Below are 16,037 nucleotides of genomic sequence, written 5' to 3'. Positions count from 1 at the left end.
CTCTTAAGATGGTGAATATTACAAAAAATGATAATAAAAAAAACAACAACAACTCATTTTTGAATAGCTGCCATTACTGTTGTGTATCTAAGTCTGTCTTTATCTATCTGGGTCTATCTTGGTCTCTGTCTCTCTCTGTCTCTCTCTCTCACACACACACACACACACACACACACACACACACACACACACCTTCTCTCTCTCTCTTTCTCATTCACCCAAACTGGTCGAGGCAGATTGCCGCCAACATTGAGCCTGTGTTGTTGTTCATGAGAAATCGCTGTGTCTCTGATAAGTGGGAGACCTGCTCCAGTAATGAGATCATCTAGGCACGCACACACACTGTTGCCTTTGGATCTTTTGTAGTTTTATATTTTCTACATAATGAAATTGAATCCTGTGTCCCACAGGCTAAATTGATGTGTAACTTTTCTGAGTGAGTGAAAACACTGCTGTGTGGAGTAAAAAGCTGAGCACGACTCTTAGCCGTGCAGAGATGTGATTGGCTGAGGACCCGCCGGGTCTGAGTAGAGGGAAGGATGCCGGAGAGCTCCGACAGCAGTGTGTTTGTGTGGACGGATGCAATCGGCGACACATTATTTCCCCACTTGTAAGGTGAATAGAACTTTAAAAGCTGTGTTTCTGTCTGGGTAGATGTATCTCGCTGCAAATTAAGTGTGATGTTTTGGTCGCATATTGTCAAATCCTTCTCACCACCACCACTACCAGCAGCTGCACGGACACGTCCTCTCTGGAGTGATGGGCTCTAAGTTGACCAGACAGAGAAGTCTCGATTTTGAAAGTAAATTATCCAAGAGGAGACGCCAGAGAAATGACGTTTTACCCGCAGAAAGCGAGAGAAGTAACGGGAGGGAGCTCTTGTTTACTTCCCTCATGCTCAAGTCCGACAAGCTTCCAGGGATGCTGCGGAAAACCAACCACAGCCCGTATGTTAGACGTGTGACTTGGATCCGGGAGATCCAGAGACATCTACGAGAGCAGAGGATGGAGCAAGCAGCCGAAGTGCTGAAACTGCTGAGAAAGGTGAGAGGTCGATTTAGTGAAGCAGTTTATTCTGACTTGAAACTTGGTTTAAAGATGAAGAAAAGGTTTTTCTCCGCCGGTCAGAATGTATATTCAGCTGTTATATCATCCAATCGGACGTGTGTTTTGCCTGTGGATGGAGCCACGTGTATCTGCAGGTGTTAATCATTTTAAAAGTCCTTCAATCATTTGCTAATGAGGAGTAAGTGCCCCCCCCGCCCCCTCTCTCTCTAAAAGAGAGCTTTTCTGGTATAAAGGGTTCTCTGTTGCCTTCATAGTTTATCATGAGGAGGATCACTCCTGGGGGGAGAAGCTGGTCTAAATAAACCACCTGTTCTGTCTGTTGTTAATGCGCAGTCAGCTCCAAACACCGAGAGCATTTAGAGCAGGAGGAATGAACACAAGAAGAATCAGAAATAAATTCCTGTTGTGTTAACAGACTGGCTGGCACATTTGATTTCGTTTAGGTTTTAAATTCAGAGGCTTTTATTGCAAGAGTCAAAGGGGAAATATTTTCCTAAATGTACACAGAATGATAACTGTAAATGTTGATGCCAAGATATACCCCAACTGAGGCATCGCTGGATGAGTGGTTGTATGTTATCTCCACACAAAGACACAACCTCTGCTTTTACAACAATGAAATAATCAATTTCTTCACCTTTCAAGCAGAAACAGAGTCAACAGTTTGGTTTCAGATTTGCAGTTTGAGGTGAGACAATCAAGAATATCCTCATTAGTGGAGGAACTATGCCAACTGTGCTTTGCTTCGAGTTACAAGACAGTCACAGATTATTCAGGTTACACGTTACAACAGAGATTTTATGGCCACTCTTCAGAAGTGTCCACCTAACCACCGCAACACCGCTTACCAAATACTCTCAGTCATAGTGACCCAGCACCAAGTCCCTAAGGTGTTTTTGACCAAATTTTTGGTGGACCTGAAGAACATGTTCTTCCCTGTTGCCATCAGGTGGCGCCATGACTCATCTGCCTCCGAATTTAGTAGGTTCTTCCAGACTGAATCCCTCCATTGTGTTTGGTGAAAAGTGGTATTACAGGTTTTATATAATCCAGCTGACAGGCAGACAGCACCAATCACAGTCTGGTAATAACATCGTTAAATGGCACTCAAAGAACCCAACCTTACCAAGGCGATTATCATGTCCTCAGTTTTGGAGTTTTTCCAAAATAAAACTAGTTGTTCCACAACCTAAATTCTATCATCCTATCGTTCAAATCCACCAACAACATGTTGAGTCAACACGCCAGCAGTCAGACCAGCACCGATGATCACGTTAGCTCCCCAGTGGAGGTAAAGGTGCTTATTTCTCATCTGTTTCTGCCTTTGTTGACCGCCACATGTGTGGGGAAGGATGGGAATATACATTAAAGGAAATGTAGAATATTGGACTCCACATTTAAAAAAAGAGCAGTTAATCTAAAGCTACTGCTGGAATGGTTAAATCGCTCTCCTCTGATTGTACAGACGCCTCCATGTGCTACATGTCTTATCTGATATTCATTCCTCTGTTCTACCTTCAATAGCCTAATCCGCACTTTCTGAAGATTTAACCAAACCAAAGAGTTTTCCAGCTCAGCTTGAGCGTTCCATTGAGGTGCATTGATCAAAGGAGAACAGTTTAGAAGTTCTGACAAAAGCGGTTCTGATCAAGAGAGCCTCCTGTCATGAGAAAAAAAACAGCCCTCCCATCTGTAGGGGGCTATAGAATAAATTATACAGATGTGTGTAAATCAAAGCAGAGAACAATGCTGAGGAAAAGCTGCAGGGCGTTTGAGAAACACAGATCTGGAGGTGTGTTTGTTCCTCTGTGCTAAAACTGAGGTTATTATTGGTGTGTGATGATTTTAAACATCTTTGTGGAGCTTTATATTCACATTTGCGTTACACTGGAGGGATATGACTCATGCGCAACTTCCTCTAAGGCTTTTGATGAGTGTGCCTGCCCAGAGTTATTAAAGCGGCTCTGCAGTCGGTCACATGATATGAAGAGAAAAGCAAATATTTTAAAGATCCACTTGTACATTTATCAGTTGTGAGTACACACACACACACACCCACACACGCCCACATACACACAAACGCGGGCAGATTTTTCCGTAGCTCAGCATATAAAGTGCTCACAAAGCACGAATCCTCTCAGAGCGCTGCTTCTGTTGTATGTCGTCGCAGGTGAAGCCAAGTGTCTAATAATTTAGGATAAAAAAAAAAACCCAAAGTACCCTGTTCTCCTTCTTCTTCAGCGGTAAAGCAGCTTTTCCTCTCGGGGCGGATGGATTTGGAGATAATCACCTTGAGACGATGGAGCTTTTTTTTTTTTCACATTGTGGAACTCATTACAAAAAGGAACCAATAACATTGCCCTCCACAATGTATCTCCATGGCAGATCAGCCTTCAAGGCCATTAACATAATTAGTTTGGGATCTTCTGGATATTCATTAGTAAACAAAGAATCAGCAGATACACATACCAGTTGCACTCCGCAATCACACACGTGGGAACCAATGAGCAGTGATGGAGAAAAGACTAATTAACGTGGGTTTGAAGTGGAGGATTAGCCATCGCAACTTTTTATTCGTTCTTTTTTATTTAACTTTTACAAAGATTTCTAATGAGATTGTAATCATACGTTCATCCATGAATGCAGGATGAAGTTTTATGTTAGGCCCATGAAAGAATTGTAACTAAAGGGGGATTCAAGTTCAACTTTTAAATATTTGTTGTTACATTAAAACTAATACTATTGATAACTGATACTATTTATGGTTGCGTGTCATCGATTGGTCTCTGTTTCAGTCCTGTTTTAAATCTCGGCATTCCAAGATTTGGATTTTTTTTTCCAGCTGTTTGGGCTGCAGGTATAATCACAATGAGCAAGGAAAAAAAATAACATTAGGAAAAGTGAGTGTAATGGTTTGATCTGCATAGGACCGTGCAGTCACACAGGTTAGGATTAAACCCGTTTTCTGTCTGTAGGCCTGAAGATGCTTTAGTGTCCACATACATGGCTGTAAAACTCAAGATCAACTGCAGGTTCTGTGGGCGGATTAAAAACAAATGTGTGTTCTGTCACCACCAAGGAGACTAAGTTTGTCCAGATTTTTATGCTAAGCTAAGCTAATAACGTTCTTGTGGTTTATTCTTTCATCTGGTTCTATCAATGAATTGGGGTTCCTGGCACCAGATGTGTGCAGCTTGTATCTTATATTTGATTTTGTCTGTAAAAAAAACAGCTGATGACAATTTCTTGGGTCGTTTGGTTTTTTTTTTTGTTGCATATTTTGCATGCCGTTTCACATACAGTTGTCCCTTGATGATAGCGGCAGCCATCCTGACACGTCACTGCAGGACAAACAGGTGTAATTATTTGGATTAATCGCAGCCCTGCTCTATTTAGGCAGGTCATGCTGCCTTGCTGGATGGTTGCGACACACTAAATAGAACAAGACCGTAATTAATTTGATTAGTTGCACCTGGGTTCATCCTGGGACGATGCGGCAAAATGTCTGGTATTTATTCTACATATCTACTTATATTGTATAGTCATTTTGTCCTGGAACAATAGGCTGACACACAAACTCTACACAGTGGAAGACTGTGGAGATTTAACTGCTTTACGAACATGCAAAATGATTCAAACGTGTTCCTCAAAGGTGGCATGAGCCTATTCACCATCTCACGGGATCAGCCTGACATATCAAAATATGATTGACGGCTGCGTGTCTTATTTGTGAGTAAAAATGAAACTTAATAGCTTTGCTGGTAGTGAATTATATTTCAATAAAAGAGGGATTTCCTCAGACTTCTCACGCAGGTAAAAGTACAGTGTGTATAGAACGCCCCACAAAGAGAGAGAGAGAGAGAGAGAAGAGCAAATTATCCTTTCAAGATCAGAATACTCGTGTTAATATTAGATTGCATGACTGAGATAGCCTGAACTAGAAGTTCCCAAACTTTTAATAATCCCTGAAACATTCAACCTCCTGCCGTGTGCCATTTAACACCACCGGTGGCTACGCTAGCACCACCAGTGGCTATGCTATGCCAGTTTCGTTAATGATGTGTAGTTCTGTCAGATACATTCCTGGAATCCTCAGAGCAGATGGTTTTGAAGTAACTGGGTCTACCCTAGTTTGGGAATCATGGAGTTTACACAGAGTGGGCCTGATTCATGAAATATTCTGGTTCATAAATGTGTTCGTAAACACCACAGGACTTTTTAAACCCTCATTTATTGTTACATGATGACAGCTTGTAACTTCTTCTTCCTGACATCCAAGGTGAACCCCTTGTAACTTTTTAACCAGCCTGATTGAAAGACGAACGAACACTTCCTTAAATCAAGGTCTAATTTAAAAAATCTTTGAGCGTACAAGAACACTGACTTTGTCCTACTTAGACGTCAATTTTTTTGCACGCAGGAGCTTTAGGAAAATGTGTCCTTTTCCTTTTGACAACCATAGAATATTGACTGCATCACATCCGCTGTGTGTTTACATAAAGGAATGATAAGTCCAGAAAAGAACATTCAATGCTTCCGTGCTAAACAAAAAGAAAGTAAATAAAACTGGAGTTATAAGGTCCATCACCTGACAACTGTGACATGTTTCTTACATCGATGCAAAAGGCTCGTTGGACTGGATTTGTCACACTCAGCCTTATATTTAATTGGATTCTAATGAACCGCGTGTGTGGGATGATGTTCTGTGATTCAGAACTCATCGCTCTATTCAGACTTTTGTGACGAGGCAGACGTCAAATTAGATACGCGGCTTTCACCAGGACATTCGTAATCAGATCTGAGGGCACGAGCAGAAACAGAGACGTGCACAAGAATCCCGCCAGTGACAAGTCGGAAAACATTTCATGCTTTTATGATTAGGAATCAGTCAAATTAATCCTTGGAATCCGATCCGTTAGAAAATATATGTATATATGTGTGTGTGTGTGTGTGTGTGTGTGTGTTGTGAATCCCTCCACAAAACTGCACCGCTCGTTGCTCTTCACCATCACTATTATTGAATAATCTTCCCATTCCTGCGTGCTTCCATTTATGGACTCATTTAGCCTCAGTCTGCACTAAATGAGGTTTATTGAAGGGAGAGCTGGTCTGGAGGATCGCCCAGCGTTAGGGAACCCCACAGAGGTCCACTGTAATAAATCAACCCAAAAGCTGGAGGAGGAGAAAATGCTGATGGGAGTTTTCCTCTGTGCTTCCACTCTGCCCCTAAGTGTGAGGGCTGTCAGAGTGCGCCGAGCATATTTCACAAAGCTGCAACATCTAGAGCCTAAGATTTGAAAATCTCTTCGGTTCATGTAGAGTCGACAAGCGTCTTCAAGTCTACAGCTTTAAAACACTGTCATTGTTGTAAACCTGAATTTCAACTGCTTTCCCCCTCTAATCTGTATATTTGTTGTTGTTCTGTCTGTTTGATGGGGTTTTCTCTTCTGTGCACGTACGTGTGTATGTGCGCGCGCGTGTGTGTGTGCATGCGCATGCATGCGTGTGTGGTCACTTAGCAAGGCAACATGAAAACCTTTAGTATCAAAGACAGGCTGCTGCTGATACGTCCGCACTTGAAGTATAAGATGGAGCTTCAATATATTTACATTGTGACTGCAGAGACCGCCTGGGGATGATACACATATCAACAACCACTGGGGACGCGCTGGCTTCCTGATGTTATTAAAGTGTTCTGCACATCACAAATTGTTTTGCTTATTAAATCTGAAGACTAAAGGAAGAACGCAGAGTTGCATGAAAACTTTCTTCAGATGGTTGGGAGTTGGGAAATTGTGATTTATTTATTTATTCCTGGAAGAACAGAGTCAAAGTCAACCAAGATGTGAATTAAATTCCGTGAAGGCAAATGGGCTCAGCCCGCCACAGAGATCAGAGGTGTCCTTGTGTTCGTGCAAAATCTTCTAACACTGACGTGCAAATTCACTACTGGATTGTGCCGCTTTTTCCACTTTCAAGGCAAAAAGAACTAGAGCAATTCAAAGAAACGACAAGGGCGAGCTGCAGCACTAACTGGACGTTCAAGAAGACAGTTTCTTTGTGCTTTGATGCTATTTACATGTGTGATGGTGCAAAACGTGACCTCTCAAATGTGGTCCAACTCACAAACCGCAGCACTAATATTCAGGAGCAGTTACGAGTGAAAATATCAGCTTCAGGCACTGAAGTGCATTTATGCTAACAGCTGGATTTCTTCCGGATGTTGACTGACTGTCTGCAGAGGAAGGACCAGGCATCATCTGATGTAGTCATGGCACATTTGAATATATTTTTAAACAAATAGTCCCACTTACACAAATGAAACATGGCCCTTGTTTCAGTTCCATCCATTATGTGATTTTTCTCTCTCTCTCTCTCTCTCTCTCTCTCTCTCTCTCTCTCTTTCTCAGTGACAAGTTTGAAAACACCAGCAGCACACAAATCACAATTTTTTTCCTCCCCTTGAAATTAATATCCTTGCTTGAAGATCTGAAGAATGGGTCTGCACCTCGTAGGTCAGGACGTCATCAGGAAATTAATTTTTCTTGTCCTCCTCTCTTCCTGTCATTGCTCTAACTGTGTTCTTGGCCCTCATCCACTATTTATACTTTGCCACACTGATAACTGCGATCCAATGTAAAGCAAGGACAAATTGTACTCAGCTGCAAAACTATATGGGTGTGGTATTATTAGTGCCATATTGTTGGTGAATAGGACCTTGAAGCGGGGCAGATAGCACCAAAACAGATTCAGCTTGGCAACTTCACTTCATGAAGAAGTCCAATGAACCCTCTTGCGGTGGCTGTAATAAATGGATCTACATTTTTCTCTGCCACTTTATGGTCAGGAGAGTCTGAGTTGGTCCAGTCCACCTTGTGTTTCCTTCTCAGTTCCTTTACCCCGATTCAGTCACCTGGTTTCAGGTCGTGCAGGTTCGCAGCTGTGCAGCTGTCTGTCCGTGGATGAGGGACAACCCAGAGGACAGATTAGCACAACACAATTTAAAGCTGTCAATGAAAAATGACAAACCACTCACCCGGTAATCAACTATATGTTCCACAGCTGTGATGGCAAAACCTTATCAGCTCCCAAAGTGATAAGAGGATGATGAACAAAGCTCACAAACACTGACAATCTATATTCATTCAACTATCTACAAAGCGACACTTGAATATTAAAGCTTTTAGCAAAAGATGACTTCAAGCTTTCCTCTCTCGTTTCCTCTCAGGACTTGGGACTCCAGGGAACGTCACTCAATGACATTTTGTACAAGAATGCAGCTTTTCTCAACCTGGTGGACCCCATTTCCCATGAGCTGCTACTCAGTCTGGCTCGGGACCTGCAGTGTCCAAAAAGGGTAAGAATCTAGAAAAAATCCTGCTTGACTTAGCTGCTAAATTCATGTTTGACTGAAGTTAAAGGATAATGCTCGATGATGAGTCCATTATCAGGAAGTAATGGATGATGGAGCTGCTTCTGCAGAGTCCATTAATGCCTGATTGTGGACCATCTCTCACAAACAATAAATTCCCCCAACTGGAGTTTCTGTAGATTCTCAGGTCATGACGTTTCTTAAGTGATGTGTTATAATCATCTGAATATTTCGAGTGCAAAACGTCTTCAAGGAAACTGAAACAGTCCAGTTGACTAGGACAGACATCTCACACGAAGGTTTGACTGATACCTGGAAAATTCATGATGCCATAATGGCTGTATCTTTTTCATCTAGCTTTTAATTGTCCTGTAAATATTTAATTTGCTAGCTTTACATTTAACTCCCCTTTACTTTTCTTACTCCTTAGTCATACTCTTCATTCTGCTTTTTTTTTTTAACTTGGTTTTACAAGTAATGCAGCTTTTACTTTTTTTTTAATTTATATCTTTGAACAACTATTAAAAGGCAGTTTTATTTGGAACATTTTATCCTCATAATTTTATTTAGTTATTTTAACCCTGTCTCTGAGGTTTCCTCATTGCAATTTCTCATAATTGTTTTTCCTCTGTCCAGAGCACATTTATTTTAATGATATGGTCTTTGTTGCTGGGTTAGATTTTTCTGTCTCTGTGCTTGACTTTTGCAAAGCAACAGGGAAAGTTGTGTGAAAATTGCTATATAAATAAAGTTAGATTGATTGAGTATGAGTCATAGATATGACTCAGCAACAGGAGGTAAAGCTGTTCTGTTCAGCTCACAGAACCAAAGCTCTGGTGCTACCTAGGAAGCTAACATTGTGCTAGCAAGATTCAAAGTTAGTAGCATTTTGTACAGATGACGGGAAATCAATTTACTGAAAGTATATGAGATAATCTAGCTGAACTACACATTACTGTCTCTAAGCAGTATTCAGATTTTCCCAAACAAGTCAGCCGCACCAGAAATAGAGCGCTAATTAGCGAACGGGATGTGAGACGTATGCAAAGTAGTAACTTTTCAGTCCAGAGAGTTAATGTGTGTGTAGATGTTATTATTTAATTAGAGTTGCCTGTTTTCCTGTTGCTATGATTACACAGCTGAGCCAGCGCATTCATTTATACGTATACCTGGAGTTAATGGAACTCAAGCAACCAATCGGATTTGAGTACACAACCAGACCACGTTATGAGTCCCTGAGTTTGCAGTACAACAGCACAGAGGCAAACGTCAACATGTATGTATTTATTTGTCATGAATAGATTGAGGCATTGCTCAACACGCATGGAGAATGCCGATTTAGGTGTTCATTTATTGTCATAATGGTTCACTATGGTTAAAATGTGTCCCAACAGTGAGTCATATAGGTTAGTGATTAACTTTTGTTGTGGATGGATCCTGCATTCCATTCATAAATGTACTGTAGGGGAAAGGTGATTGCTCAGGATGGTCAAGTCAGCTTGAAAATCACAACATTACTGTAAGTTAAAATTCTGAAGTTACAGGATTCAGCCATTGCATTACAGGAAGAGATTAACTTGCACATTTACAGAAATGTTGAAGTGGAAGTAGTCTATTAGTATATCTATTCCCTTAGCTTAGATCCAACCACAATAAAAGAAAAGGCCAAACTTCAGCATTCCTTTCCTCTTCTTTATTCATCTGTGTTGTGGTGAGACAGGGCCCTTCATCAGGACATAAAGACCATGAAATATTCAAGGTTTCCTATGGGTTGCCCACCCTCAGTGCCTGAAGAAGTGACATCATTGTATATCCACTGCACAAAGGAGAAAAAGACAAAGGCAAAAAGCATATAACATACATCATATTTATTGGAAAGCAAGACATCAGACTGAATTAAATATCAGCCTTATAACAAAAGGTGTCAACTGAAAAGGCGAGGTGACAGAAGGAAATGTGGCGAGGAAACATTTTTGGCTTTTATACTTCACGTGCCCCACAAAATGGGGCCAGTATAGGAAAAAGTAGACCAGCAGTGCCTCAGAGGTCTTGATTTTCTCTGCCCATCCACGTTCGTGTACTTCAAAAATGAACCATGTGCACAGATAACCGTGTCTGATGGTGTGATGTCAGGTTGGCTTGCGCTCCTTGTAGATGCATTTGCATAAAGCAAATCAGCTTAACCATCATCGCATTAAACCAAGATATTTCAACATTTTGGAAGTTCTTTTTGAAGATTAAGACTTTTTTTTCTGAAATTTCCCAAAACATTGTGGCTCATGTCTTTCATTTTTTTGCGTTTACATGTTGCAAAGTGGGCAGCACGGTGGTGCAGTGGTTAGCACTGTGACCTCACAGCGAGAAGTCCCGGCTCCATCACAGGATCTTTCCATGTGGAGTCTGCATGTTCTCCTTGTTCCTGTGTGGGTTCTCTCTGGTACTCCAGCTTCCTCCCACAGTCCAAAGACATCAAGAGGGGACGAGGCTGATTGATACTCTAAATTGACCGTAGGTGTGACTGTGAGTGTGAATGGTTGTCTGTCTCTATGTGTTGGCCCTGTGATGGACTGGTGACCCGTCCAGGGTGAACCCTGCCTCTCACCTGTAGCCGCTGGGATAGGCTCCAACTCCCCACGACCCTTAACAGGAATAAGTGGTAGAAAATGGATGGATGGATGTAAAGTGATTTCTCAAAACTCGACCCATAGTGGATTTTTAATAATTTCAGATGAAAGAAAACTTTTTTCAACACACAGTAACACGTCACAACACATCGACATATTTAGTACATTTGAATCCTTTATTTTTTAATTGCGAATTGAGAAGAGCAGCCCAGAGATGGCCCAGGTCATCAAAGTAGAGACGGTTCAAAGCAGTCCAGAACCTGAACCCTGGCAGGCCCATCTGTAGTCAGGTCACACTGGTGCAGGGCACTGTAGCAGCTCATGTCTGACCATGAGGGGAATAGTGGCCCGACAAGCAAGGGACTGCAGGGCGGCGGCTAATTCTTCTGGACCAGTTTAAAGATGGTGCAGATCTTCTTGGTCAGCCACCATATCACTCAGGCTAGCTTTCAGCTGGCAGAGTTTTCCCAAAAACTTGTCCTGATGGCTCAGGAACACTCGAAAGGCAGGGTCCATGGGCTCCACCTGGTACATGGGCATACAGAGGACAGTTAGCACACTGACAGGCAATTGAAAATAAAACTGTTGCCACGGATTTCTTCTGGATCAGCAGTCCTACCTTATCACCGCAGTGGTCTGGTTCAAGAGGCACCTGGGTGGGCCCTGTGGAGGAGCCATGGTCCTCTCCATCACTGTCCTCCTCCACTGAAAGACATCAAAGCAATATTTCAATGACACGTGTCTCTGTCTGTAGTTTTGTACTCAGTGGATCTCTGATTAATGTTTTTGTGTATTTGAGTTTCAATTCTTACCGTCTTTCTCATCATTAGTGGGGTTCACGTCACCAGTGAGGTTATCATCAACTGGGGTGTTCTCAACAGAAGTGGCGTTCCTGTCAACGTTGGGGTTCTCGTCATCAATAGGGTTCACATCACCGTTGACGTTATCATCAACGGGGGAGTCCTTGTTCTCCTCAGAAGTGGCGTTCCTTTCAACATTGGGGTTCTCGTCAGTCGTAGGGTTCACATCACCGTTGACGTTATCATCAACGGGGGTGTCCTTGTTCTCCTCAGAAGTGGCGTTCCTTTCAACATTGGGGTTCTCGTCAGTCGTAGGGTTCACATCACCGTTGACGTTATCATCAACGGGGGTGTCCTTGTTCTCCTCAGAAGTGGCGTTCCTTTCAACATTTGGGTTCTCGTCAGTCGTAGGGTTCACATCACAGGTGACGTTATCATCAATGGGGGAGTCCTTGTTCTCCTCAGAAGTGGCGTTCCTTTCAACATTTGGGTTCTCGTCAGTCGTAGGGTTCACATCACAGCTGACGTGATCATCAACAGGGGTGTTCTTAATCACATCAGTGGTGGCGTTCCCATCCACAGGGGCGTTCATCTGTTTTCAACCCCCCAAAAAAATTCAGCAGTGAGATGATGAACATCACTATGTAAATATGCTGAAGAAATAAAGAAGAGCAATGAATCGTTCAGACGGAGCTGTGACTTACCTCATCGTCATCAGGGTTGTCCTGAACAGACGTGGAGGCACAGCAGAGGAATGGATGAACTGCATCCATAACTCTATCCAGGAAATTCCAAAGGAAAGACATCGTTCAGGTATTCCAAAATAATATTCTAGATTGCTTTATGAGTTTGCTGTCAGTTGCTTGACTGCGATGGTAAACCTTGAGCAAATGTTCCTTAATATAGGAACAGGACAGATGCTGCTTTTTGAGGTCATAATGTGATGTCAGATTTTGATTGTCAGGTTTTCATCAGACTGTGATCAAAGAATGAAGGAATGGAATTTTTTTTCATAGCACATCACTGTAACATCAAAGCTGACATCAAGGAGCCATTTCATGAAAGGTTGAGCCTAATGACCTCATGACCTCATGACCTTTCCCTAAATGTGATGAGTAAAATACATAGATTATATTTATTTATGGCAGCACGGTGGTGCAGTGGTTAGTTCTTACACATCATAGCAAGAAGGTTCTGGGTTTGAGTCCTGGCTCCATCACAGGATCTTTCTGTGTGAGTCTCCATGTTCTCCCTGTTCCTGTGTGGGTTCTCTCTGGTACTCCAGATTCCTCCCACAGTCCAAAGACATCAAGAGAGGACGAGGCTGATTGATACTCTAAATTGACCGTAGGTGTGACTGTGAGTGTGAATGGTTGTCTGTCTCTATGTGTTGGCCCTGTGATGGACTGGTGACCTGTCCAGGGTGAACCCTGCCTCTCACCTGTAGCCGCTGGGATAGGCTCCAGCCCCCCGTGACCCTTAACAGGATAAGTGGAAGTGGATGGATGGATGGATGTTGCAAAGTTAAATTTGGAAGTGAATGAGTACTAAATCCCAGAGTCCTGTGCAGGGGTCAAAGAGGGTGAGTGGCTGAGGAGAAGCTGTACGAGGGTTTGACTCTGCAGTGGCACCGTGTGATCTGTCCCCCTCCCTGCTGCAGTGAAAGGGCAGCAGCTGTGCTTCAGGACCATGCAGGTGGATGAGATTATCTGCATTGGTTTTCTTTCTATCGGCCAGCGCGTGGGCAGGTGCCTGGCGATTATGATACGGAGGGGCAGGCGGCCACCATCGCGGGTCACAGAGAGTCGTTTGTCTTTGGCAGTAACGGCAGGAGTGCTTTGACAGGTGGCAGGTGGTCGGTGGGATCAAACCTGATGGAATTCACCAGCTGCCACTGCCGCTGTTGTGGCGTACATACGTCATCTCCCAGCCACCATCTCGCTGTTTGTCTGAAAACAAAACACAGCTGCAGCACCAGTTATGGGTGATACTGTCTAAGTGTGTTGCAGCACAGCAGTACAACAAATCCTGCTGCAAACTCATGAATGCTGCATGTGTGGGAAAGGTTAGATTTATTTAGATTAAAAATTAAGAGTAGGTTATAAATCGTGAATGGCCCTGCATACAAATCTGGAAAATTAGAATTCTGACTACCACCTCTGGTATGAAGGTGACAACACTAAATAAGCAGCTCAGAGAAGCTGTAAATCACCCGGCCAGCAGCCATTACTGTTATCTGAAGTCTGTAGTTATCTGTTTTAGGGAAAGAAAAAAATGGGTCGCCCTCAAATAAAGTCACCCTGGGCTGGTTTTTACTCACAGATGATAATCACCTGTAAAAAAAAATAAAAAAAAAAAATAAAAATCTTATCCCTGTCTGCTTTGGTGGGGGAAGCCCAGGACGAAGGGAGGGAAAGTGAGTGAGCTGGCGGCGATGTTCTCCTGGCTGGCCGGCGAACCGTGGAAGGACACTGTGTGAGACGTGAGGAGGATTTAGAGAGGCAGGGTGCTGATTTTAAGGCTCGCATGACAGCTGTTCCTGTGGCGAATACTTTCCACCACAATGACATGTTGTTGTTGTTTTATTAGATCACAATATCAAGGACATATTAAAGGCTAAAGAATTTGTGAGAGTTAGCTCATGTGCGTTTTCCAGGAGTCACCAGTGAGCGTTCACTACTGTGAGGTCGTGCTCAGTCACCCAAGTGGGTGAAACGACAGCGACTGACGGTTTTAGAAGCTTGTTTGTTTGTCTCACAAAAAAAGAGGTGGTGAGGGGGAATGGTTAATCGCCTTAAGGTAAATTGCCCGTCTTTTCTCTCTCTCTCTCTCTCTCTCTCTCTCTCTCTCTCTCTCTCTCGCCACATTGCCTCTTTCTTGTTGTTGTGTAGTACCATTAATTAGATTTCACCCTCTCAGTGCAACCCATTTCATTTAAAGTCTTTTGATGGAGGAAGGGAGAGGAGGGCATAGAAGACATGGAGGACAACAGAGAAAGTAAATGAACGTTTCGTTCTGGAAAATTTTTCCAAAGGACAATTCGCTCAGCGGTTTCATGCAGGAGTAAAGAAAAGGAGGCTTTAAACAAAATAAACATTTTCCTAGTGAACAGTTAGTTACTGTTGTGCCTTGTATTGCAGGAAACCGACTCCTTGAAATCCACCAACAAGATATGCCGCCAGCTGATTTACCACCTGACCCCTCACTCCAAGTGGACAAGACAAAGCGTCCCCAGGAGGAAGTCTCAAGCTTGGTGAGTGTGTCTTCCCTCGGCTGGGCTGCGGCAGCCGTCACCCATCAATCCCTGCAACACATCCTCGCCATAAACACCAGCGAAAACTCACAATCCTCCTCAGAACCTCTTTGAAACATTAATCCGACTCACAGGAAGTTGTGCTACAGAAAACTTGTCTGTGACGCACATAAAAAAACACAATGATGGTTTGGTAATAACAACTAAATAACTTTCTAAACTCATTATTAGCAAATCTCACACTCACCTTCATTGGCCGAGTAATAAATCAGGTCACTCCGGCAGAAACAGATATTGAAACCATTCAGTTTGATGTATGATGCATCACGGGTGAGGTTTGCATCTTAATTGTGTCGGTTTGAATGTTCATTTTGTAACATTTCTGCTTTAAAAATGTCAGAAACTGACGACACATACATTTATTTAGGCTTTATTTAATTTATTCGCTCTTTATCTTGAATTATTTCCTAAAGTCAACTCTGTAATGCCTCCACCTCTCTAGCCTCCACGACAACAATCAATATGCTAAGTAAGTTACTGATGATCAGCTTACAGTAGATATGATAGCACGTATTACATTACATTAACCCTGGCTATTCAATGAGTATAAAATGGCACAATAAAAGGTGTCTAAATGCAACTTGAATAAAACATCATCTCATCAGTGAACATCTGCCTGGGTTGTGTTGGTTTTTAACGATGAAGACAACAACTCCCATGATCCCACGCTACTTAATCTTTTCTATCGGTGCGTCCCAGTTGAAACTCTGAGACACCTGAGGAATTATGAATTAAAGGGCCGGTCTTCTCATTTTAATGATTAACATTTTTGGCCTTTCTGTATTAATAGTGTCTCAAGTCGTTCAGACAGCACCTTCATCCTCTAGCAGTTGACATGTCGCTACGTCGTTTTTATCGAA

General features: G+C 42.7%; 2 protein-coding genes across 3 annotated transcripts in view; one reads left to right on the top strand and one right to left on the bottom strand.

The window, feature by feature from the left end:
* The first annotated feature begins 492 nt into the window (after positions 1-492).
* Positions 493-16,037, top strand: part of lrrc75bb (leucine rich repeat containing 75Bb) — a 34,739-nt gene continuing 19,194 nt past the window's right edge. The window contains exons 1-4 of the mRNA XM_086187561.1: positions 493-615; positions 733-1,044; positions 8,297-8,425; positions 15,005-15,117. Of these exons, the coding sequence (XP_086043687.1) occupies positions 580-615; positions 733-1,044; positions 8,297-8,425; positions 15,005-15,117 (590 nt within the window). The 5' untranslated portion in view covers positions 493-579. The remainder of the gene's footprint in view (positions 616-732; positions 1,045-8,296; positions 8,426-15,004; positions 15,118-16,037) is intronic.
* LOC147244037 (uncharacterized) lies at positions 11,214-12,749 on the bottom strand. 2 transcript variants are annotated; one of them, XM_086187113.1, is made up of 5 exons: positions 12,569-12,749; positions 11,995-12,456; positions 11,877-11,904; positions 11,684-11,769; positions 11,214-11,589 (listed from the first exon to the last, which is right to left on the bottom strand). In XM_086187113.1, exons 1-5 carry the CDS (start codon positions 12,668-12,670, stop codon positions 11,461-11,463), a joined length of 807 nt encoding a protein of 268 aa, XP_086043239.1. In that variant the 5' UTR covers positions 12,671-12,749; the 3' UTR covers positions 11,214-11,460. The 2 variants fall into 2 exon arrangements, with proteins under 2 accessions (XP_086043239.1, XP_086043238.1); XM_086187112.1 differs by having other exon boundaries at positions 11,217-11,589; positions 11,877-12,456.

Source organism: Aulostomus chinensis, chromosome 19 (genome assembly GCF_037954235.1).
Source record: "Aulostomus chinensis isolate RoL2024-O1b breed Wild chromosome 19, RoL_Achi_v1.0, whole genome shotgun sequence".
NCBI lineage: Eukaryota > Metazoa > Chordata > Actinopteri > Syngnathiformes > Aulostomidae > Aulostomus > Aulostomus chinensis.
The sequence above is the reverse complement of the archived record's forward strand: the minus strand, read 5'-3'. Positions and strand labels throughout refer to the sequence as shown.